At 39.3% G+C, this 24,352-nt stretch overlaps 1 protein-coding gene across 1 annotated transcript; it reads right to left on the reverse strand.

Annotated features, from left to right (window-relative positions):
* Positions 1-24,352, reverse strand: PIP4P2 (phosphatidylinositol-4,5-bisphosphate 4-phosphatase 2). Its single transcript, XM_082285815.1, has 7 exons — positions 24,191-24,352; positions 18,183-18,331; positions 16,670-16,776; positions 14,833-14,956; positions 8,991-9,043; positions 3,019-3,109; positions 1-1,892 (listed from the first exon to the last, which is right to left on the reverse strand). The coding sequence occupies exons 1-7, from the start codon at positions 24,294-24,296 to the stop codon at positions 1,749-1,751; spliced, it is 774 nt and encodes a 257-aa protein (XP_082141941.1). The 5' UTR covers positions 24,297-24,352; the 3' UTR covers positions 1-1,748.

Genomic DNA, 24,352 nt, shown 5'->3' on the forward strand with positions numbered 1-24,352 from the left:
GGAATGTAAAAAGCACTAGGAAAAGAAGGGAGTATATTAATTAATCAATAAGCCATTGACTAAAGAATATATAATCCCAACAGTGATTTCATCCCTTATTTACTTCCTCATTCTTCCTGAAACATCAAGCTAATAGCAACTTATTATTGCCCTCTTACATTCCTGAGGCTGCCATTTGGTAGAAATGCAGAGCTCACCTTTGGTGTACAATACCTTTGTGTTTGCTGTATCATACTAGGAAATTCATTCACTTATGCTTTTTTTTTTACATATAAGTAACAAAATATATTTAAGTTTGAATAATAATCTTTATTTCTTTATTAGTTTATTTGTAAAAGGTACATTGTAATCCTGAGCTACTGCTTTTATACATTTAGCATCATACAAAGACAGATCATTTACAGTTTGATCATTTACATTTATTGTGCTCCAAAATCCTTATCCGAATATCATTTTGACTTAGCAGGAACATAGATAATTTAAATTACATGTATCCCTGAAACATCCATATTAATTTACCCATCTGACCCCAATATCTAAATTACTACAGTTGTCTAAATCACTCAGGACATTCCTTCTGAATTTAGCAAAAACTTGTTTAAAATTATAAAGATGGGCAGTGCAAGAACTGGTCCCTCAATCCTTTGTGAATACATCATTAGAAAAAACTTTCTGTTTCCGTATTCTCTTGGCAAGTCAGTGCTAAATTGACAAGATGTACTTTGATGGAATGGTCCAAGTAATAGTTTACTCATTTCCTTATTACAGCAGTTAATGAGAATTTACAGTGTCTCCCTTTGCAGTGACCAGTGTCATAACTCTCCCAAGCAGGGAAAATCTGATGCCATCAGAGGAAAGTAAGAGGCAACCCATCACCATCTTATTGTCATCTACATGACACTGAAGTATTACAAACCAAGTCATATGAAATGCTTCCCTTAGACCCTGTAAAGGAACTTGTACGAATAACCAGAGTTAAGTTCCATAATCCGAGCATGGCTTTTAGGATTTGCCAGTTTTAAAAAAAAAAAAAAAAAACGAAACAACAAAAAAACAGAACAAACCAAAACCTCAGTCCCAGGATCCTTGAGGAGAAAGCATTTATCCTAACTGAAATCCAATCCTGGATAAATGGAAATTTAACTATACTATCAAAATAGCATCTCTCTACTTGAAAATCTCCAAGCATACAGTGTTTACAAATGTCTCTCTAGCAACAGTGTCAGTCTTTTAAACACGCACGACTTTCATTTCCTGAATAAGGTCACTATGATCTTAGGCAAAAGATGCAGTAAAGCAGTTCAAGCAAAATGCTTATTGCTTAGGTTTTAAAGCAAGCCACTTGAATATAGTTTTAGTTAAAATGTTAAGTACAAATGTGAAGCTACTGTAGAAACACTTATAAACACTCTTGCTTTTGAATTCTTACGATCATCTAGAAAAATGGCAGACAGATTTTAACATAACAAAAGAAATGTAAAACTTAATACTGTCTGTTGAAATAAAATTCAACGCCTATAAAGACAGAGTTATGAACATGTAAACACAGCTTTAGTATTCAGAGCTAGGGAATCTAGCAGCAAAACAAACTATTTGCATATTATGTAGTGCAATGAACATTTGTTCTTAGAGACCCCCAGTCTTTAAACTACTTTGAACAGAATGGAATCCTTACAGGAAAGGTTTAAAAGTGTCCAAGATGTAATATCCAGAACTACTAGATGTTCATCTACAACCTAACAATTTCTCTATGCAAAACTGTGCTCTGGATAGCTGACTTTAATGGCTCCCCAGTAGCAGGCTCGAATGAGGCAGATTAAACCTAAGAGATAAGCAACAGCCCAAGAAACATATGTTGCGTGAAATCGCCTGGCGAAATCTTGTGTACCGACCTAAAAAGAGAAAAGAGTAGTGTCAAACATACAGCACTATCTGTTTTTCAGGGAAGAACAAGTTATATTAAGGAGAAGCATTTCAGCACCTTTTCAACTCTGATAAGGGTAAACTGGGTATTTTATTGGCTTAATTTTACATAACCACAGGATAATTGAGCTTGAAAGGGAGATCAGGAGACCTTCTAGTGCCAACTCCCCAGTCAAAGCAGGGTCAACTCTAGGGTGGATTTTAACCCAGTTAGACCCCAAGTAACTCCAAGGATGGAGGCTACACAAGCCTCTGGACAAACCTCATGGAGAAATGTTTTCAAATCATTTTCAAATTCAGTAAGGTCATTAAAAAAAGGAAAATAAATCTGTCTCTCACTGTTTTTATTTCTGGCTGGTTTTTTTCTATTAGAGAACCTGGAAAATCCTTCATAACTCATTTAGGCTCACACATAAACAATTATTCAAGTTAAAATGCAAGTTAGAGGCATAATGAGAATTACACCTATGAATTCACTGGACGTATTTCCTTGCATGAACTTTTCTGGGATTCCCAGGCAGAAAGTTGGCTCTAGTAACCCATATGAGATACTGGTAAACCAGATAGCTTTCCACATAACAGAGTAACTACAAGGTGAGCCTTTTAATTTGTAAATAGCTTATTAACTGGTTTTACTCCTTACAGCTTGTACAAATTACAAAGACACACATATTTTAGCACTTGGAATCCCATTCACTGCAGTGGAACTTATATTTCTGGCTATACAGCAACATGTATTTCTGGAAACCTGGAAGTTTTGAGAGCTCTAGCAAGAGCAAGATGTTCCAGTATTTCTACAGTGAAGTGAACCATTTTTCATAAAACTGCAGTTTTTAGAGATGAAGAGTCAAATTTAACATCAGAAAGAAGAGATTCTCGAAGTGTCAGAATACCTTTTTTTTACAAAAAAAATTACATTTTTCTGGCTAACTCAGATGATTAAGTCCACAGTTTTAATAGATATGACAAAAACCACATCAATTTAGGAAGTTTTACGCAAATGCTGGGGAAAGAATAGCTGGTCAACTAAGAGAGCTCCTTTGAACATGGACACCCCTGCACACAGTTGCAAGTTTATCATGGGACATCACTCACAGTTAATCCAACACCAATGAAGATGCATATCATTCCAATTGTGATATATGCACAGCAGCGCCTCCGTGGCAGCGCACTTCCAACAGAAGAACTGTTAGAAAATAAATGGTATTGTAAATTAAAAACAAACAAAAAATCCCAAACCAAACAGATAACAAACACCACAAAAACCACCCCTACCATCAACAGTAGCTATTTTAAAGGGGAACTATCAGTGATTATCTAGTACCTAAAAATCTAGGTGCTTACAAGAAAGAGAATGGTGCCACACCCACAGTTTGAGTGCCTACCTTCTGTACCCACAGTGCGCCCCAGTAATTGTCTTGGATAGCCTTTGGATGGCAAAGCTCAAGTTTGCTTTTCAGCTTCCATGTTGGTTGAAAAACAAGCTTTTGACTTTTAGTACATCAGCATATGGCTTCAATACTTCACCGCATCTAAGAAACTGAAAATAACTTCTACCACCCCTACATGTCATTAATAACAACTTTCACTATCCATTTCCTGGATATTCAGTACTGTTCAGTGGCTAAACTGCTCTGAAGATAAATACAAATCATTTTAGTCACAGACATGTAATTTTTTTCCATGTTCAACATCTCCAAATACTGAAATTCTTCATGCCGTTAAGTCAGTATTAGCAACTTGAAGAACATGACAAGTTCTTCTTACTTTCCAATTTTTTTCTGAGTTCTACCACAATTTACATGAGCTGCACAAATCACTTCTGACAACCAAGGTAAATAAATCCCCTGGAAGTTCTGTCACTCATCATCTAGGCTTTGAACTCCAGGACAGACAGCTCTGTCTCTACCTGCTGCATCAAGCTATTACAATGCTTCACTCAAACAGAATATAAAATGCAAATAAAACATTACATTATTTACTACAGGTTAGGAAAATTATTCCAGAAGCTCAGCATTGTTTAGCAAATACATCTTCAGTCACACATTTGCAATCACATACAGCTTACTAATGAAGGAAATAGGAACATGATTTAAGTCCACTGAAACACAGTTAAAAGGACTAGAGAGGCAGAAGTGCTTTTATAAACCATGTATTACCTATCTTAGAGGTGCTTTGAAGCATTCTATCATTAGTTAAGTACTTCATCCCTTTCTGGGAGATCAACACACCTTTGGAAATAGTGTAATGCTTTTACTCTGTGTTTAAGGATGCAAGAGAAAGTTGTTTTCATCTCAAGATAGTTCAACATATTCAAGATAAATGCATAATAGAAGAAAGTATGGCTAAATTATTGAAGTAGTACATGTGTCATATGACTGACCAAATTTCTGGCTCCAGTTAATTAACCACATAGCAAGGCCTCATATGCTTAGCATGTGACTAAAATTTTTTAAGCATTTGTCTTAGAAAGCCTTCAAATAGATTGCTTTAAGCAGCTTTACTTCAACATTATTTCTTTACAAGGAATTTCTAAAATGTTCCAAGAAAAAAAAAAAAAAACAACAAACAAACACCACCACAGTCCTCAAGCTAACACACAGAGCTTCATCTTTCAAGGCAAGAGTTGAATAAAGTGACTACTCACAAGCCATTTTCAGAGGAGCTGGAAAAGTCCCCAAAACAGTACTGCTCATTAGCTTCCACGGGGAAATGACTTCCTTAGCAAAACCTCACAATACACAGTGAAATGGGACACTAGAGGGTGCTTGGGGTATGATTAGGGTAAGAGAATTCCCACTTGGGCAAATAATGGTATCTTACCCTCTCACACCTCCACACACTCCCTCAAAAGCCACTCTACAGCCATTCCAGAAAAGGGATATGTTGTTCAATTCCAAGTTACAGGAGTTAAAAATAATAGTTTTATAAAAGGGGAAAAGGGAAGAGACTGAGCTTGCCAGAGTGACCTTAGGTTACTCCTCTGCAGGATTTCGTGGCTATGTACTCAAAGTTAATTCTATTACAGAGCTGGATACCCATAAGATAAGCTGGTAAAAGTGTCGTGTTCAATACACCTAAAACATACATGATATTTACTGTGCTGTGTATTGCACGCAGAGACAAAACTCATTCTGGGAAAGAGACTTTCAGTTTCAGATCTGACTTACAGTTTTGTTTTTGTAATCATGACATTGCAGGTGATATGTGTATTTTCAATCCATATTTCTCTCAAGCTGTGTCTCCTCCTAGCCAGTAAAAAAAGGCTGGGGGAGAAACCATCCACTCAAATACCACAAAATGGAAATGTTAAGAATGTCTCAATTTAGCTGCCTTTCTCTTTCCACAGAAAACAATGATTAAATAAAGATATTAAAGTTTATACAGTCACATAACAGACCTAGGAGTTCCAATAAATCATAATTCATTTTTCCATCACCTCCCAACAGTGATACTAGCCACTGGCCCACTCTAGATAGTGAAGCTTCCCTCTACCCACCCCAAATTACAAATAAAAACCCCAAACTAACTTAGAATAAAGAAAGCTGAAACTCTACCCCAAAAACCTACCAACTGTGACAACTTTGACAAGCACATCTGGCAATATTAAAAATGGGATCAAAAGAACTTTTTCATATCACAGAAGCAACCAATTAGTTCCATTGTGGGAATATGAGGGAACTCTCTACAGAGCTATCTAGAAAGCAGCAGTTCCTTCTTCCTGAGCTGCTGCTGAGGAAGCAAAGGCACCTGCCAGACCTTTGGGCAGCAGCAGATATAAAAGATGCCACATCCAATAAAGCATTGGATAGTAATTAGAAGAGGGGAAGATCGCCACATGGGACAAAGGCTACAAAAGAAGTAGCACAGGAAGGAATGCTGGGTCTCTTGTGCTCCAAATAATAGGAATTATGACCAGGATTTCAGACATGCTTTTAAGAAGGTTTTTAAGAGGAAAATTAAAATGCTAATATTTTGAAGCTGAATGGCACTGTTGAAATTAGCCTCCACAGTATTGATGGGGTTCCAACATCTCTCTCTTTCCTAAAAGTCCTTTATGGGGGCAAAGGTGTTATAAATTCATTCAGGTTAATAGTTTTAGAAGACCTTAAAAAGTAAAAGAGATAGGTTCTAAAAGAAAAAAATATGTATTTTTGACATTCTGAAATAATAACTTGTACCATTCAATTCTCTTTCTAGTAACTGAATTCATGATCCTGAATTTTCTAGATGATTTAATATACATCTTGAGAAAGAGAACAGCAAACAAAAAAACACTTCCTGCTTCTTCTCCACCATTAAATGAGAAAAATACCGGAAGCTTTCTCTAAATCTCTCACTCTTGGAAAACAAGCTGATAAACATCTGGTATTTCAAAATACAGAAGAACACTAAATCAGCAAAAAGAAACAGTTTCTCCCCCATTCCCAGGTGTCACTATAAAATAAAACTGTATCATGACAATTTCCTCATTAGCTACATTTGGTTTCCCAATGCAGTGGTTAACATGCAAGGAAGGGCCTGTGTCAGGCAGAGCCACTATGCATCAGTCAGGCTTCTACAAACAATTTACCTATACAGACATGACAGGTTTATAGACCACTTCCAAAGAGATTTGGCCATTTACCAAATAAGGACTTAATTCTCTACATCTCTACATCTACAATTAATTTCCTACATTTCCCAAGTTATTTTGCAAGACAAAACAAGTGTGTCACAAAACAAAGTTGTATCAAAATGGTAGCACATAGATGGGATTAAAAACAAACAAGATCCTATTTCCCCCTACATTCAGATATGAGAGGTTTAAGTACTATGAGGCATGATGGCTTTATTTCTCCCTGAACACCGTTCCATTATTAACCTTTTCATGTAAAAACTTCTGATCTCTCCTGCAGTTTTAGAAGGCATTTTTAATATAAAGATCTAGTACCCATCAACCAAACGGAAGGTCGTAAACAATCTGCAGAGATTCACTGCACTTTTAAAAACATTTGAAACAAAATTATGAAAAATACTTGAGAATCTACAAGTCTCCGCCGATGTCTCCTTGAAAAGCTTGCTGTTGCAGTGATTCAAGGTGCCCTTTGCCTTAATCTACACTATCCTTTTTTCAGTGACAATCATCAACTGAACCAACAGAAGGAATGAACAGTTCTACATTTGGCTACTCAGCTACTCATGAAAGAAGTTTTGCATTAATAAGACAAAACCCTACATTCCCTTCTAACTACTTGGCTATGATGACCTCTGACAAAGTCCTGATAGAAAGCAGGTCACCGCAGTTATTTATTCCATCATCATAACTCAAAGTTCTGTCTCACCTATGCTGTGCCCTAAATCCATGTATTAGAAATGTCTATGCTGCTGGAAGTGCAGAACTCCCAGCCATCACATATCAAGTGTGGGAAAGCACCAAGCAACTCATTCAAAGCTAAATTACAATATTCCACAGTTTGCATCCTCAGCCCAAGGACAGACTTGCCCACTTGTTAAAATTTGTTTTGCCTTCTGCAATACAGCTGCCATGCAAGCTGTAATTATCACAAATTGCACTGCAGAGAGGCTCCCGCTTTCCTACATACAGATAGCATGCTTTGCACTCTATGGAAGAAAATACCATGAAAACCTTTAAGTTTGGCTGGAATTTAAATCAGAAGCAACATTAATCAACAGCAGACACACCAAAAGATCACATGCTGTGACTTTTGACTGTTGCTTGGAGCATGGTTTATTTTGCTGCTGCTATTGTTGGGGTTGATTTCTTTTGTTTGGTTTTTACTGTTTGTTTTGGTGTTTAAGGTTAAACAACAAATAATACTGACCTAAGGAGAGTCAAGAGAAAAGCCAAGGTCAGCCAACAAGGCTGACATAAAATGTAAAACACAGTTGCAATTAGCTTTAAACCAAACAGCAAAACTCCAACCCCTCCCCAAGGACTGAACCGACTTAATGTGCCAGTACAAACACCCCTGCAAAGCAGCATCTCCTCAAGACTGAGTTTATTTACCCTAAGCAAATTAGAACATATCCACAACTCCACACCGGGTTGGTTACACCCCTGAGGTTAAACACGGCACTAGACTGACTTCTCTATCAAATACTCCAACAAAAAGACTTCAACCAGTGTTGAAGGCCAGGCCATGCCCACACCTACAGTACATTTATCCTAAGCCTTCTGCTTCCTAAGGGACCTACTAGTTTTCCTACAACATGCAACGCAGCTGAGGTTCTCCATTCCCAGTGGAAAACACATTTGCGCCTTTAACTGGAAGTCACACTTGACTGTCAAAGGAAGACAAATATTTAAATAAATCAGCAGGACATGAAAGTCTCTGAAGTAGTATTTATGTCTTATTTCACATCCTGTGGCTGAGATTCCATACAAATTTAAAGTATGTTAGTAGTGCAACAATTCAAATTAAGAATTCCTGAGCTCAGATAAGAGAGGTCAAACAAATACGCAAAAGGAGAAAAAAAAACAACCAAAACCAAAAAAACTCTTATAGATCTTGTATTCTAATTTTTCTTGTTCTTGTTGAAGTAATAACAAATGAATAGACCAGTTATTCCACAGTAATTCATAAACATTAAACAAGCTAATGCATTAAGATGTTCAATACAAGTTAGTTGTTGAGTTTATAGTATCAGTAAACCCTCTTTCAAATTAAGACAAGATTACTTCCTTTCCTCCTTTTACAATAAAACAATTCAAGTTCTACCTTTAAAGATGACATCTGGTTACTGCTGTATGAAGAGGTAAAATTTCAAGGACATAAAATGTTAATTTTAGCAACCCATTCTTGTCTATAGTTAGCTACTTATATTTGCTGCTGTCAATTCAATCAGAGCATTTTCATAAATGCAGGTTGGATTTGTCAGAGTTATTGATTTCTACACAAAGAATGGAGAATTCACGTGCACACAAGATCTGCTTTAGCCTTGAACTTCAGATAAACATGAAAAAACAATCAGCACAGCCAATGCATTTTACTCCAAAGACCTTTACAGAAGAAACACTGGCTGCTTCACAGTAATTTGTATAACCTTGCCTTCAGAGAACTTACATTTTTTTGCAGTGTGGGCATTTTGCTAGTGTGTTAAACCTCAGTTCCATCCACTGTAAAAAGAAAAAAAGAAAAAGGTTGAAAAAACTGACGTGAGAAAACGGTTGTGCACTTAATGTCAAATGTCACTATGAAAATATTTTGCTTCTCAGACTTTCTTTGACTTGTTTCTTGTTTTATTCTATAAATAGGATGCCCTTTCATCAGTGGCAACATCAGATTGGTATTCCCATGTGAACATTTCCCATGACTTGCCTTAGTATTATAGAATTTTCTTGATGTAATGTGGTTGCATCCACAGGCATAGTATGGGCAACATTATAATATTAATAGGTTTTCTTATCTTATTTAAAGACTATGAATATACCCTGAATCAAAATAAGTGTGTTTTCTTTGGCACAATTACAGGCAGAAGTATTTTCCAATCTTTTCCCAACCCTTGCATCATTTATGAAAACTAAGTTATGGGTGCACAGAAAGATTAGTTAAAGAATATTTTAGAAAGCAGGTATCACGTATTATATCAAGGAAATAGCACTATTGGCTACTTTACACAACTGCTCAAAAGGTGATATGTAAAATTGTCCATGGTCACCACCTTCCATGCTCAGACTAAAACCTATGTGGGAAACAGCCTTAGTGAAAGCAATGCCTGGAACTAAACCAGAGGATACACAGTGATATACTCACTTAAAAACAACAGGTTCTGTTAAATTTCATTCTGTGATAACCTTCGTATTAAACAAGCATTTTAAACACGCTTGTCTTGATCAAATGAATAAGGTTCTTTTTCTTCTCCTTGTAAGCAGTTATTTTGTAACTGCAGCTCTCTTCTGTTGCCTTTCTCAACTGGAGGTTAGTTGGAAGTTTTTTTGGTGAACTACAGTTTTTGTCTCCTCTCCCTTCTGGATTTATGCAGAAGTCACACTGCAAGTTAATAGCAGGGGAAGAAGCCACAGTGCAGATCACCAATGCCTCCATTAGGACCTGTCTTATCTCCGTGAGAAATCTAAAAGCTGGCCTGCTGAAGTGAACAGTGTTATAACTGCTACAACCACAAATCAAAATCAGAGCCCATCCTTGCATGGAAGGAAAGCAGCACCAACCTACAGCAAGCACCACTTAGAAGCTGAGAAGAAAGTTATGATTTTATGAGTAAAGAAAGATGTGTCTTCTCATGCCTTGTCAGTATGAAGAGATTTTGCTGTGAGCAAGGTTTCAAACCGTGGTATTCATAGAGCATTTTCCTACCTCTTGAACATCTCCCTCAGTTTTATTTACTTGGGGATAAATCTCCACTAAAAAGAAATCCATCTTTTTTTTCCTTGTTCTGAAATATCCATTTACACATTTACAGAACAGCTATGTAACTGGTATTATTTGCTTACAAAACTTGACCAAACTGATTTAGCAGAGTTTTATTTTATTCCTTAATAAAACTTCTGTAATACTCCCCATCCAAGCAAAGCATTTTAAGAGCATTAATTCTACTTCCACATTCCTGGCAGAGGAGCAAGTTAAGTATTTTTCTGCATCCCTTTCAAAAACCTACTCAATTTCCCTTAGTTCTACACAGTGAAAGTGGGATAAGATGCAGTTGTCAGTACTGGGGATGGAGAGAGGCCTCGCCAGAGCAGTTATTTCAGCTTTTTAAACTGCAGTTCCAGAAATAAAAGGGAGTCTAATTCCAGGATCTACATTTTATCTATTTGTAATTCAACTTCACTTCCATACACCAGTTTCACTTCTATATCACAGTGTAGGCAACTGCATTTCTTTAGTTACTCATTAACAATCTTTCCAGGGTTTTAAAATTTCTAATAATTAGACTAAATTATTAATGGCTACTCAAAGGTATTTGGGCTGTAAATACTGATGGAAAAAAGAGGCAGCAATAGTCTGTTTTCATTGAGAGTTACATGGAAATAACAGAAGCAGTAACTGTTATGATGCCTTTTACACAGACCAGATGTGTAGAAAAAGAGCAAAATTGTGACAAGACATTCAAACTACACTAATTCAAATCATATTAGCACGGTGAGGAAAGGTTATGTGCATGTACACTCTAAATCATGCTTAAGCTGGCATTTTTTACCCATATTCCAAAGTGCTTTAAAGTACCCAGTATTGACTCATGTTGTTAAGAAGTTACAGTTACATGAAATTTAGCTCTCTGCTGAGAATACAATGATTTTTTAAATTGAAGCAATAATACAGCCCAAATTCCTGGTTAGATATACTGAAACACAGGTGAACAGATGAGGAATCCAGAGCTCTTCAGTGTTTCAACTGTGGACAAAAGTAGACATCCATCAAAGGAATTACTAGAAGAACAGTCAAATATTTTCCTTCTGAGACTAAAATAGTTCTCAGTGCATTCAACACAAGACAGTGAAAAAAAAACCAACCAAAAAAAAGACATATGCACATAAATACATACACAGTCCCACATACAGCTGCTTCTGCAAAACAAGCTTCCCCTCCACTCCCCTCTGGTCTTTTGGGAAAGCAAAATACTTCTGCAAACTAAAACATGTCTAAGTTTTCTGAAAAAAATGGGTTTTCTATTCAATTATTTCATAAGAAATAATTTTCGTATTTGATTAGTTAAAAAAAAAAAACAACCAACAAAATTGACAAAGCACAAGTGACAAGGCACAGTGCTCAGCCTACAGCCTGTGGCTTTCATAGCTTGCTCCTAGCTTCTAGTCCTTGAGGTCCCTCTGAAAACAGGAGAGTAGCAAAAAGATGGCAGAGAGGGGGAGGACACAGGGACAGCCCTTCCTTGTCCCCCATTTCCAAAGGCAACTCAGCCTCTGACAGCCACAGACCACTGCAGGCAGAGGCCCCTCAGGGAGGGACAGCAGGGAATGACCTGCTGCTGGCAGAAACAGTAACTTCACAGCCCAAGTCCAGAAGCTCTCAAAACAGCCCAAACCAGATCAAACTCATATTTAGCAACACAGTTAAACCCTCCTCCTGCCCTCCTTTTCTATTCTACCCCTTTTTCCACTTGTCAAGTATAAATCTGCCAGAAACAGTAGAAACCTTAACACAGAAAGAACTTCTAGCAGGTTACCAAGGGACAAAAAAAATCTGATTAAAAAGATGTGAAGTACTGATAGTTTGGCTACAATTTCACATCAGTACTAAGCCATTCTTCCAGCTAAGACAGAGAAACTTTAAGGCACTCCATAGCAAGGAGTATGCTTTTCATAATTTGTGAAAAACATCCCCCCACATGCAGAGGCAAGCAAAGCACAGCCCCCACAGTTACGTTTTCAAATGGAAAAAAAAAACCAAACCAAAACAAACCCAACTTGGAAAGGTGGTGAACAAGCTGATACTCTTAAAAGAACACAGAACATGACAATTTGACTTTTCCATCCCAGGGATTCTAGCTTTGCTTATTTTTTTTATTTTTTTAACTGCTGAGTAAAGTAAAAGGGATAGCCTACTGAGTTGCTGAGAGATGCATCCAGCACTACGTATTTTCTTCACACAAGGAGATATCGAAAGGCAGAAATACTTACTCAGAAACTGAGTTTCCAGGCTGGCTAAAATGCTTTTTTGTTGCTTCTCTGCTCATTCTCAAATCCAAGCAATTTCCTGATTTTTCTTAACTAAAAATTTTATTTTCAGAATCTCAGACCTAATTACAGAAAAAGTGGAAGCAAAAGATTGGTGGGAAAGCTGTGTAACATGAGGAAAAAAGAGTTTGTTTCTTGATAACTCAGCATAAAAAAATAGCAAGCTTCCAATTTCTAATGGTTCAGAGAGTTTCTTATGAAGGGACAAATTGGTCTTATCCTGGCAGATAGGACTACAAAGTTCTAAATGTTGCAGTTCCCTAAAGCAACCAGAAGATATGAAGTCACATGCACAAATCCCAAACTAGAAAACTTAGCCTTTTAAGGCATAATCTAGTAGTTATGGGCAAAATCAGCTTTTATGAATTTGGTTTTACTCCCTTATGTTCACCTGAAGTAGTTCATAGCTTAAACTACAAAGTTAATTTGGACTGTACTTATACAAATAAATAGAGGATAAAGACAAGTAAAACTCCCATGCTTGTGAAAGTCCCTAAAGATCAGCCAAAAAAAAGGCAAACAGAAAACCCGCTTCAGCTATCATCAGTTTCAGACTACTGTTCTTCAGCAAGGGTTTTAAGAAATAATGTATTTTTTAATATATAAGCAGAATTAGTAGATAGAATGTTTCTTGAGCATCTCTCTAACTGCTTTCCTGTTAGCACACTACTTGTAAATTCACCATCATAGTTTCTCTTCGGAAAAAATAAAGAAGAAAGAAGCGTAAGGGCCATCTCCTGCTCCCTGCACTCATCACCTACTACAACAGTTAAGACATCACAGCACACCTGTCCTGGATTCAGCTGGGAGTACTAATTTTCTTCTTAATATCTGGTACAGTGCTCTGTTTTGGATTCAGTAACAATGTTGGTAACAAGCTAAAGTTTTAGTTGTTGCTAAGTAGTGTTTACCCTGAGTCAAGGACTTTTCAGTTTCCCATGCTCTGCCAGCAAAGAGCTGCACAAGAAGCTGAGAGAGAGCACTGCCAAGACAGCTCAGCTGAGCTGGCCAAAGGGATATTCTATACCATACCAGAGAACATTATGTTTGGTACACAAACTGGGGGGAGTTGGCTGGGAGATGCTGATTGCCAGCTGGGCCAGCAGGTAGTGAGCAACTGTACTGAGCACCACTTCTTTCCCATGGGTTTTATTTCTCTCTCTCTGTTTTCATTACTATTATTATTGTTATTAGCACCATTAGCAGTATTTTTCTTTTTGTTTCAGTCACTAAATTGTTTTTATCTCAATGCAGAAGTTGTACCTTTTTTCCAGTTCTCCCCACTGCCGGGGCAGGGGGACTGGGTGGTGTTTGCAGTGAGCAAGCAGCTGCGTGGTACTGAGGTGCTGGCTGGGGTTAAGCCATGGAAGCACCTCACTGATCCATAAACCTGAAGACTTGAAGGCACAAGCCTATTTCATTGTAGAGCCTATCACAAGCGAACCCTTCTCTCTCTGCTGGTAGAAGCCAACATGGAGTGGCATCCCCTAAGCTTCCTTTTTCCTTGCACAACATGCACTTGAGTATTCTCTGATCTTTATGAGTCTTATAACCCTTTGTTTCAGGAATGTGCCACCTCTCTTGTGACTGTTACCTTTAACTGTACCCCTTACCTAGCCATTTCCTGCAACTCACAAACCTGACAGATTCAAGCACAGCTGGATGATGAAGCCAAAGCTAGCTTACTTGTGTACTGCAATCAAAATTCAAGTGTGGCAGCACCTTGCCCATTTAGAAGGCTACAGTGAGTTCAACAGCAGAAGAGTATTCGTGCATCCTTCCACTTCAAAAATGGGATAAACTGTCACTCTCGCATTTAAACCAAAATCCCCAGTTCTCCAACAACCTACAGATATGCCAATGGCAAGTGCCATAACCAACAGCTTTCAGGGGCTCATACAGCAATGACAGAACTGCTCTCTCGGCCCCTGCAGAACACAGCCACCACTACAAGCTGCAACAGAACCTGCAAGCCCAGCTTCCTTTTCCAGCACTGTCCACTCTCACATCACTAACCAGTAAGACAGACTTTGGGCTTTATCTATCCATGCACAGAAAGACTGTTAAAGGTTTTCTTGAAACATATAAAGATAACGAAATGCAGCCATACACCCATAACAATGAGTACAGAAGAAGTTTTGGTTCCTCAATAATGCCAGACAGTGAGGCAATATACTCTTAAAACTGCTTACAACAAACAGCTTGAGGGATAGCACGGTGAGGCAAGAAGGAGAATCTGATGCTTTACTTACAAGGAATGTATTTCCACAGTGCCCACACACCACTCTAGTTCCATCTGGTTGAACTGGCAAGGCAGGTTGAGCTGGCTGCTCTTCTGGAATCAGCATTACTGGACCAAGAGTAATGATGCGTCTACTGTGTTGAGAACATTAGATACACATGTAATTAAGCTACCAAAAGAGAAGGACGATGCGTTTAAGCAATTAGCTCAGTCACTACCAAATATTCTTACACTTTTAAACTATAATCTACTTGTTGAACAGCTGATGCACCCCATTTTGGTCTCTCTCCAAAGTGTTTTCAGTTTTAAAAATACCCTTTCCCTCTAAGATCAGCCATACAAGCCTAAACCCTACAGAGATCAAAGACTTGCAAGCATGTGACAGACAAATGAAAACTTAATACCCAGGCTGAGCAAGCCCGAGAACTGAAATGTACACACCCATGTGAAACATGTAGAAAGAGTAAGGATCTTCCATAACCTAGTTCTCCTTCCCACACTACTAACAACCACGTCAATATAGGAGGCATATCCACATTTTGCACAGTAAAAATTCCTTTCAAATTGAGTAAACTAAAAAAGAAAACCACCCTAGGCTGACTAAATGCAATCAATTTACTTTAAAAGTTTCTAAGTATTTGCTTTTATGTTCAATGGGTTTCCAATTTAATGATACAATTTGTGAGTCCAAAATGACAGTACCCAAATTAACCAACTAGAAACAGAATGAGGATGAGACTTCTTAGAACGAAAAAAGTGAAGGGGAAAATTAAAGCAACATTTAATTTTTAATCTCTCTCCACCTACAACCAAAATTTTATTCAGAATGGCTTTCCTTCGATCCAGAGTCTTCCATTTAGGGCATGCTCCCAACTCTCTCCTTCAAAGTACACCAATTTTGTTCAGTTTCTAGCAAGACAAATACATAGACTATCTTAGGGAAACAGCTTGGATGTATGCTTTTGAGATTATTTTAATAAAATTAAGGAGCTTCTGATTTAGTTTAGTTACCAGCCATGTAATACTATAACTGAACTATCCCATGAACATTTTTTCACTCTGAGAAAATGTTTTGAACGTTTTGAAGTCCTCCCCAACAGAGCATTAGTGAAAAAGAGTAATTGCCACAAGTCTCAAACTATGTTGCAAAACCAGAGCAGCCAACAGACTGGTGATTTGGGTACTTGGTGGGGTAGAGCTCCCACTCACACATCTGCAGGCTCAGCCTTCCTCTCCACTTCTCTTAGAGCTGCACCACTTACAATCAAACTCCTCCTACCTCTGGAGTCTATAACACCTTAAGCCCAATGGTAAGAACAACCACTATGGCAATCACAATTGCTTCTTTTATAAGCAGTGTGTACATTAAAGTTGAGAGGAGAATGAAAACAGCATAACTAAGAAGGAGACCAGGACTGAAGACAACCTACTGCTCCGTTTCCCATTTTGCTCTGAATCCCTACTCTGAACTTAGCAAAGTGAGTATCCTGTGTGTTTACAATAACTAAATCTCCAAGAAATTATGAATGTTAAGTCCCAGAAACAAGAAGTGGATTTTCTTCTGTTGTTCTTTACATTAGTTTTGACTTACAAAGTAGCTAAAATGGGACACACACATCTGAGACTAAAAGAAGAAACTTTTTTCCTCTTTAAAGTTAATCTTAAAAAAAAAATATTCAAAATGGACATTGGCACTACCTGTTTCTGTAGCAGTTCAGTAATACTCTGTAAGAGTCCATGTAAAGAGACCAAGGCTTGAACTTCTTTTAGTTTTCTTTAAAGCAACTGTTGTCTTTGTGTTGAGTATTTAAAACTATCTCAAGGCACTGAGAGTATTTTATTCTTACCAGTTTGGTCTTGGACAGCCTATTTTCCGAGATGTATCCTTACAGATAAGGAGACAGTTACATTGACATCTAACATACTTCTTCCCTGAAGGAGGGTTTTTGATTGGCTAAACAAAAGAAAAAACAAAGAACCACAACCACCAGATAACACACATCAGAAGTCATAGCAATTCACTTTTTTCCACATAACAGGATGACAAAGCAGAACAACTTCAGTGAAAAGTTCCTGCTAACAGAGAAATACACTTCCTCTTACAGAGGAAACTTCAGAGTCAACAGAAAAAACTTCTAGTTTTGTTTCTTAAGAAGTGAAAATTTCCTTATTAAAACAATCAAATTCTGCAAACTCACAGAAAAAAAACATTTGTATTTTAGCAATGACAATTCAAGGCTTCAGTTCAGTTATTTTTTTAAATGTGAGCTTAAATAGTGATATATTTAAAAAAAAAATTAAAAAAAAAAAACCCAAACCACAACCACCCAAAACCAGTCAAAACACCAAACAACCTCTCTTGCCTGGTACAATGGCTTTATTCAACAGTGAAAGGATCACAGTCTGTTTCTTGGTCACTAAGAGAATACGTAGGCATCACTGAACTACAATCTTATTTTAAACTGTACTGAAATTATCTTTCTCCAATCTGGGAGTCAAATTTCAATGTCCCTTTCATACAGCAAATCAAAAGGTGCACAATGCTTTGTTTGGCTTGAAACATTATATATGGGACAGGAAAGTGACTATCACTGGCAGGTTCTCTACTCTCACTTTTAAGTGGAAAAAAAATTTCCTGCAGTTTTAAGGTTTCTTGTTTTCTGGACATTATTTACAGTTCTTTTCATATAATAAATATATAATAAATCCATATAATAAAACTAATCCAGTGTTTTTCATACAAATGCTTGCAGTAGCTGTGGAGCACTGCAGTATCACATCCCAAAACTAAAACTGACAGGAGGAAAAAAAAAAAAAATAGAAGCAGGAGGCCAAAGAGTGAAGACTTCCATTAAGAGGAAAACAAACAAATAGGTCTGTGTTCACTGGAAAAGAACCTAGGACTTAAACATTTCAAAGTTGTTTTATTGTGGTCTGTTACAAGCTAACCAAGTGACTGAATAGTAGTTCAGGAGAAAGGCATTCATCCAGGCAGAGGTGCAGGTTAGTTACTTTGCTTCTCCCACTCTCAGAATAACTCAATTCTGCATTTCTCTTCATCCCATCAAAACCAATTTCATCCTTCTTTACAGAAGAGTAATTACTGAAATGACATCTTTGCTTTTGGTCCTCCTTGGAAGGAGACATCCTGCACAGCCAGCTCGACTGCGTGAACATTTATTCTAACTGCTTATGACCATCCTTGTGCCAATATGCCTCGAGCTTGCATGCCAGCCACACTGGCAGTCAGCTGGGCTGACTGTTCTTTTCCCTAGGGATGGCAGGAAGGGACCCGCCCTGTCCAGCTGAGGACATGCATTCTACCCCCACAAAAAGAAAAATGCTAAAAATCCATTTTACCGTAGCTTCATTGCAGACCGTGCACTTAACCACATGTTGGTGCAGCTTGCCATCCAAATTGATCAGTGACTGGCACACACGGCAGTTTATCACAGGTACACCGCTGGCATCTGGGCTTGCAATGGCAGTGTACGGAGGAGGAAGCTCTGCTGCAAGAGACAAGGAAATCTCAGCTGAAAAACCAGAGGATCCTAAAACACTTCCAGCAAATATCGTCTCTAGCAGTCACAGCCTCAAAAAAGGAAAAACCCACACACCCCAAAATTGAGTGTTTATACTAAACACAGAACAAACCTAAGTTTGCTTGCCCCTTCTCCACAACTTCTGTGTAGCCAAGCACCATCCACAGCTGTAGGTAAAGCAAACCAGCAACATAAACACACAGTAAATCACCCCAGAAATGTGGATCCAACAACACTTATCTGTGTAGCTTTATTTTCACATCAACTTTTTGCAGTCTTTAGAGAATACACAGAGAAAAAACACTAAAAACCCCCAAACCTACTACCGATTAGTAGCAACCAGAGACTGGCTTTTGAAGAAAAAGACCCCAGAAAATAAAACAAGACACAGGTAGGCAGAGTCATGAACAGTGTTCACAAATATCTAAAAAGACTGAAATACAAACAAGTGTTTATTGTATCTTAGCAAATACAACAGGTAAAAACACAGAAAAGTTCTGTTAAGAAAACAGGTGTTGGATAGGAAGTGGCATGAAATGCTTCCTTTTTGAGTACAACAACAGCAAATTTATGCTGCCTTGAGAAAAAAACCCAAAGTCTCCAAGTTTCTGCTTTTAAGGGTTTCAGATATCAGGAGCCAAAGTACCAATGCACAAGAAGGTCTTTAGTTACTTTGGAGAGGCTAACACAAGGAATGCTTTAGTGGCCTCAGGCCTCCATGGAAGAGCAGACTTCAGGCTCCAGCTTTGTCAGTCTTGAGCCCACAAAAAAACAGGGAGCAAACACTGAAGGTCCTCTGAGGCTTAAGAAGCCATGGAATGAAAAATCAACACAGTGATATCTCACAAGCTTATCACCACAATTCTTTGGCATATAATAGCACTGACTTTTATTTCATCAAGAAGTTCAGGGCTTTTCAGGTAAGCGAATAAAGAACAGGCATATTCAGTAGTTCATATTTACCCTTTTAAATACTAGTAGTTTGAAATGCTCTGCAGCCTTGGGCTTCAATAAGTTTTTTAAAAATTACATCCAAGCAGCTAACAAATTCTTCAGAGAAGCAGTGAGAGATCAGCCTACTCCCCGTTTACCAACAGCATTGAGCAGAGCAGTATCTGCTGGAGGGTGGTGAGGGAAATCACAGGCTGTTATCAAAGCTGACAAGCCCGAGTATTAAATTTAAGCCTGTAAGAAAGCACTCATCCACTCCTTCACTCTGTCTGGAAGTGAATGTCATAAGCTGGAGGGATACAAGAAACCCTGTCTGCCCTTCAGATCCAAAAGTCATCACACACCTTTGAAGCAGCATTGCTGTCCAGCGTGCTCTATCTCTCTTTGCTACTTGGTCTACCTATGACCCAGACCTGTGCTTGATTTTAACTCATAGAGGCAGCAGGAAAAAGATGGATACCTTGAGAGTCTCAGAATCACATCCAATATACTTGAATTATTTCAGATCAGAAACAAAATTAACTTATATGCAGCAATGCAGTTCTGAATTCATGACACAAACTGATGCTCCATTTCTTGAGCAAGTCAACTTCACACGTCAGCTCTGATACACTGGTTACAGTTTCAAAGCAAATTATCAGGTAGCAGTACTGTTATTTCTTCTGAGGAAATACATTCTGAAAAAATGCAGCATCCAGAAAAAAAAAAATTAAGTAACAGTATTTTGCAGTACTGTGATACCCTATTTTAAGTAAGGCTGCCACATGCAGGACATGGGACATTACAAGACATTAAAAAACAAATGCACACAAGACAAAATCCCAACCCACACATTTTGGTAGAAACAAGCTCAAGCCTACTAGAGCACTCCAGAAACCAGGTTAGAGACTTGGATGATGGGGACGTCTTAACCACAATGGCAAAGTCAAGGCTGCTGCAAGGGGGTTTTGGCAGTCAGCAGGCTGCTTAACTGCTCCTGCAGTGAGCAGCTGACGCTCTCTGGCTAGGGGAACAGGCAGCCAGAAAACAAAAGGCATGTTCAAAAGGCTAAATACCAAACTCTCTGTCAAGACACCTCTACAGTTCGCTCCCAGCTTGAAGGTTGCTTTTCTGAAAAGCAACAATTGTTTTACAAAAGTTCTTGACTTTGTCCTCTCCATATAAAGTGTGACTTCCTCAATTCTGTGAGCTGGGAACAGGGTAGCTGTACTAAGGCAAACAGTATTTTTAAGGGTACCAGAAAGTGAAGAAACACACAGCCGCCAGCATTTCAGCTTTCCATGATCCTGGAACACTTCAAAAATTGACAACCATACCTTCTAGACATTTGTAATTTTCTATACCCTATTTCCGAGTGATAACTCCTAGGAGTTTGAAAGCTGGTGCGTGAGCCCCTACACACAGTGCCAGCCACTTCTCCAGCCTCATACTGGAGCTGCTTGGCTTCCAGGTAAGCAGCCTCGCTGTTCCTGTCCTGCTGGCTCAGCAAATATCAGATAGCAAGCGAATAATGGCTGCTTTTCAGAGCCGTGCTGCAGCAAATAACATTTGCTATGGAGCAGAAAAGCATGAGGTATCTTGGCACTGCAACCTTCATGCTTAAAGAAAACATGCATTTTGAAGAGCTCCAAAAAACAAACCAGCAAAAGCCACCAAAATTAAATGTAAAGAAGAGTATATTGGGGGAGGGTGAGGGGTGGGGGATGGCGAAAAGGAAAATAAAGACATTGTGTCAGAGTTAGCTGGTCATTACCCCTTAATAAAAAGGTTTCAAAGCACATTAGCATACCTTGTTTTTAGTGTGACCTTTTTTTTTTTTTTTTTTGGACAGCTTGAATTTCAGGCTAACTATAATATCTAAAACCAGTTCACAAAGGTCTGTCATGCTGGACATGACTGGGTGGTAGGCAAGCTTCACATACACACCAGGAGACATTTAATGAGATACTGAATTCCCATCTGCTGACACACCAGTGTACAGCTGTATTGTCAATTTTTCTTAAAAAAACAACAACAAAAAAATCCAAACAAAAAAAACCCCACAAAAACAACAATGGGAAAAAACCCAACAAAACAACAACAAAAAAAACAAACCAAAAAAACCTAACAGCAATTAGTTCAGCAAGATTAGCAAAGTGCCCTACCATGCAGTACATCTGACTTCCTCCTCACCCCCACAGGATAGCGATGCAAAGGCAGATATCCCATTTGCAACCTGAGAAATTCCTTGTGGTGCTTGTGCACTTTCCTCCCTTGGTAGTTGAAGGGTGGAAACCACAGAGAACCACTTGCAGCCTGCCTGGGTCAAACAGAAATGAGTTTGTTTTATTTGATTAAAAAAAAATTTCTTTATCATTACCTGGGAGGGGGTGGGTAAGGGAAAACGTTAAATGATTGATGTCAGAGATAAGTTGTTAAGAACTAAGAATGCCCGGATAAAGCCAAAAAAAATCTAAAACAAACAAAAAAAGCACTGACTAATCACCTTACTACAGGGAACAGAACTGATAGTCCCACCCTTTGTGTTCTGAAAAGTTTCTTACATACTGTGGCCTGCATCTACACTGAAAACATTTTTTCTTGCTTGCTTCCATCATTAAGAACAAACACTGAGCCATTACCAGGATTCAACCATCCACCAGTTAACACAGGAAAGGACCAGCTGGGTCTCAGCTGCAGCTCAAGGCAAGAGAAGGCTACCTTCAAACCATGGTCTCTCTAACTTAAAGTTCAGGGTGACATATTGGGCACAGTAGATAATTACAGGGATAAACCTATTAATGTACATTCAGGTGGTAGTTTTGACACAAAGAGCTTCCTCCTTCCTCTGCCACTCCACACTATCCTGGTGATGTTAATCAAGGAAGCTCTGCAGAAGGAGTTTGCTTTGGAAACAAACCCAATTTTTCCACAAGAATGCTTCTTCCCTCAAAGTCTAGCCTTGTGCTAGGGAGAGAGATAAAGACTGCCAGTTAGCTAAAAAGGACGTTTAGCTTCCACAGATCCTTTCACTAAGGAAAGCTGACAGAGCAAGGGAAGTAGAGATACTGGGCCTATGTCACAGCTCTGCAAAATTCTGATCAGAGTAGTTCTGAAGTGCTACCTAGTATGTTTGCTCATGGACCCATCAAACAAGAGATATTCAACATTTAAGAAAGCTCTGTTTTGGTTCCTCCTCACTTTTGAGAACAAGCCATTTATCTCAAGCACCACACCCCATCTAAGTGCCCAACCAGTTATCACAAGTAACAGATGCCCATTGAAGACACAGGAGGACAATGAGCTACCAACTGAAATGAGCATTTAGAGTCCAGCTTGTTTCCAGGTCATGAGTTTTATCCTGGGTTCAAACAAGAGTCACTAATCTAATGCATTTTCATTATTTTTAAATGTATAAAGGCTTAAAAAAAATACAAGAAAGAAACAGATTGAAATGCATGCAAAAGTAATGGTTACAGTATAAGGATCACTAAGAATAAAAACATCAAACACCAGAATGTAAGCTAAGGTGGGTATATGGATTTATTTTTTTTCACTTAGGGGATGATGCCAATACTATACAAATTGATTGCAAATAAGCCCCAAATAAAAACTAAAGCCTCCAACCTCTGCTATTTTTTAGGCCAATATTCCTTTGTCCAGTTCAAATCAAAGTAAACAACCAACACAAACTACAGGCCTAACCGAAATACATTTTCACATCAAGACAAAAAGGACTAGCTTTCCACGAGTTCAAACATTATTCAGAACAGACAGATGCTCACTCATTCGAGTTACATGCATGTCATGAATCTATACAGTTAATAGAAATTATTAAGAAAGGACCAACACACTGGAGCTATTGAGATAAGAACTGTAATCTGACATTTTAAAGGGTACTGCTGGCAAAGCTACTCTAATCTTATTTAGTCTTCATTCCTTCAGCTTTCTCCACACCTCAGTTTCTCCTCTAAAACAGTTAACTGAAAAAAAACCAAGGGAAAAAAACCCTACTAATGTACTTTGATAACATCCTAATTTATATTTTCTAAGCAATTTTTTTTCACCTACTTATTAAATCAGTGAGTATTGATCAACAAGATGATTTTTCCTAAATCTGTGCAAGAAAGATAACACCATATAATTATGCCAAGACTACAGATCTGTAACCGCAGTATCGGACTTGCTTTAAAAATAAAGCCAAAACCAGCTATGGCCTTGAAACGCGTTTGCAAGGACATCCTGGTGGTTTTGGACTTCAGCTACCACATTGCACTGAGTCCCTTCGTTATTTCAATGCGACTGCCAGGACAGGCGCTGACCACACCTGGGCACCTCTGGGCAGTGACGCTGCGATGGCCACCGGCGATGGCGACCTGCGCGCTGGGCTCCGCTGAGCTCCTGCGCTGTGCCCCTCCCGCAGCTGCCTGTGCCCATCTGAGCTGCTCTCCGCTCCGGATCTTCCACTTAATCCTGCTCCTAATTAATGGGGAAACCCAAGTCCAACAATTACCATGCAAGCTGCGGCATGCGAGCGAGTTATAATAAGCAGACTGGTTCGGGCTTGTTCTGCCCCTGCAAACAATTATTTTAATTTCTTCTATTTTTCCTCCTGAGCCGCTCAGGCCGGAGCGCGGCGGGGAGCAGGCCTGCACCCGGCACGGAGCGGCGTTACCTGTTGTTCCCCACCGGCGCCGGGCGGGGCGGGGGCTCCCCCGCCGGCGGCCCCCGGCCCGGCCCCGCCGCCCCCGGCCGAGGCGGGGGGAGCCGCGCATCGCCGCCCCCGGGCGGAGGCGCCGCGTCCCCCGCCAGCCACAGCCACAGCGCCAGGGCCACCCCCCCCGCCCCGCCGGCCGCCTGCCCGGCACGGCGCAGGGGGGCCGGCAGCCGCCTTACCTCGGGGGCTGCTGTCCGGCAGGTAGGGCGGCGCGGTCGGGGTGACACTGCCGGAGCCGGGCGCGGAGAGCAGCGGGGAGCGCTCGTCCACCCCCTCGGCGGCCATGGCTGCGGCGCGGAGGGCCCTGCCCGCTGCCGGGCGCGGGGCTGGGAGGCGGCCGG

This window comes from Coloeus monedula (genome assembly GCF_965178545.1).
Source record: "Coloeus monedula genome assembly, chromosome: 1".
NCBI lineage: Eukaryota > Metazoa > Chordata > Aves > Passeriformes > Corvidae > Coloeus > Coloeus monedula.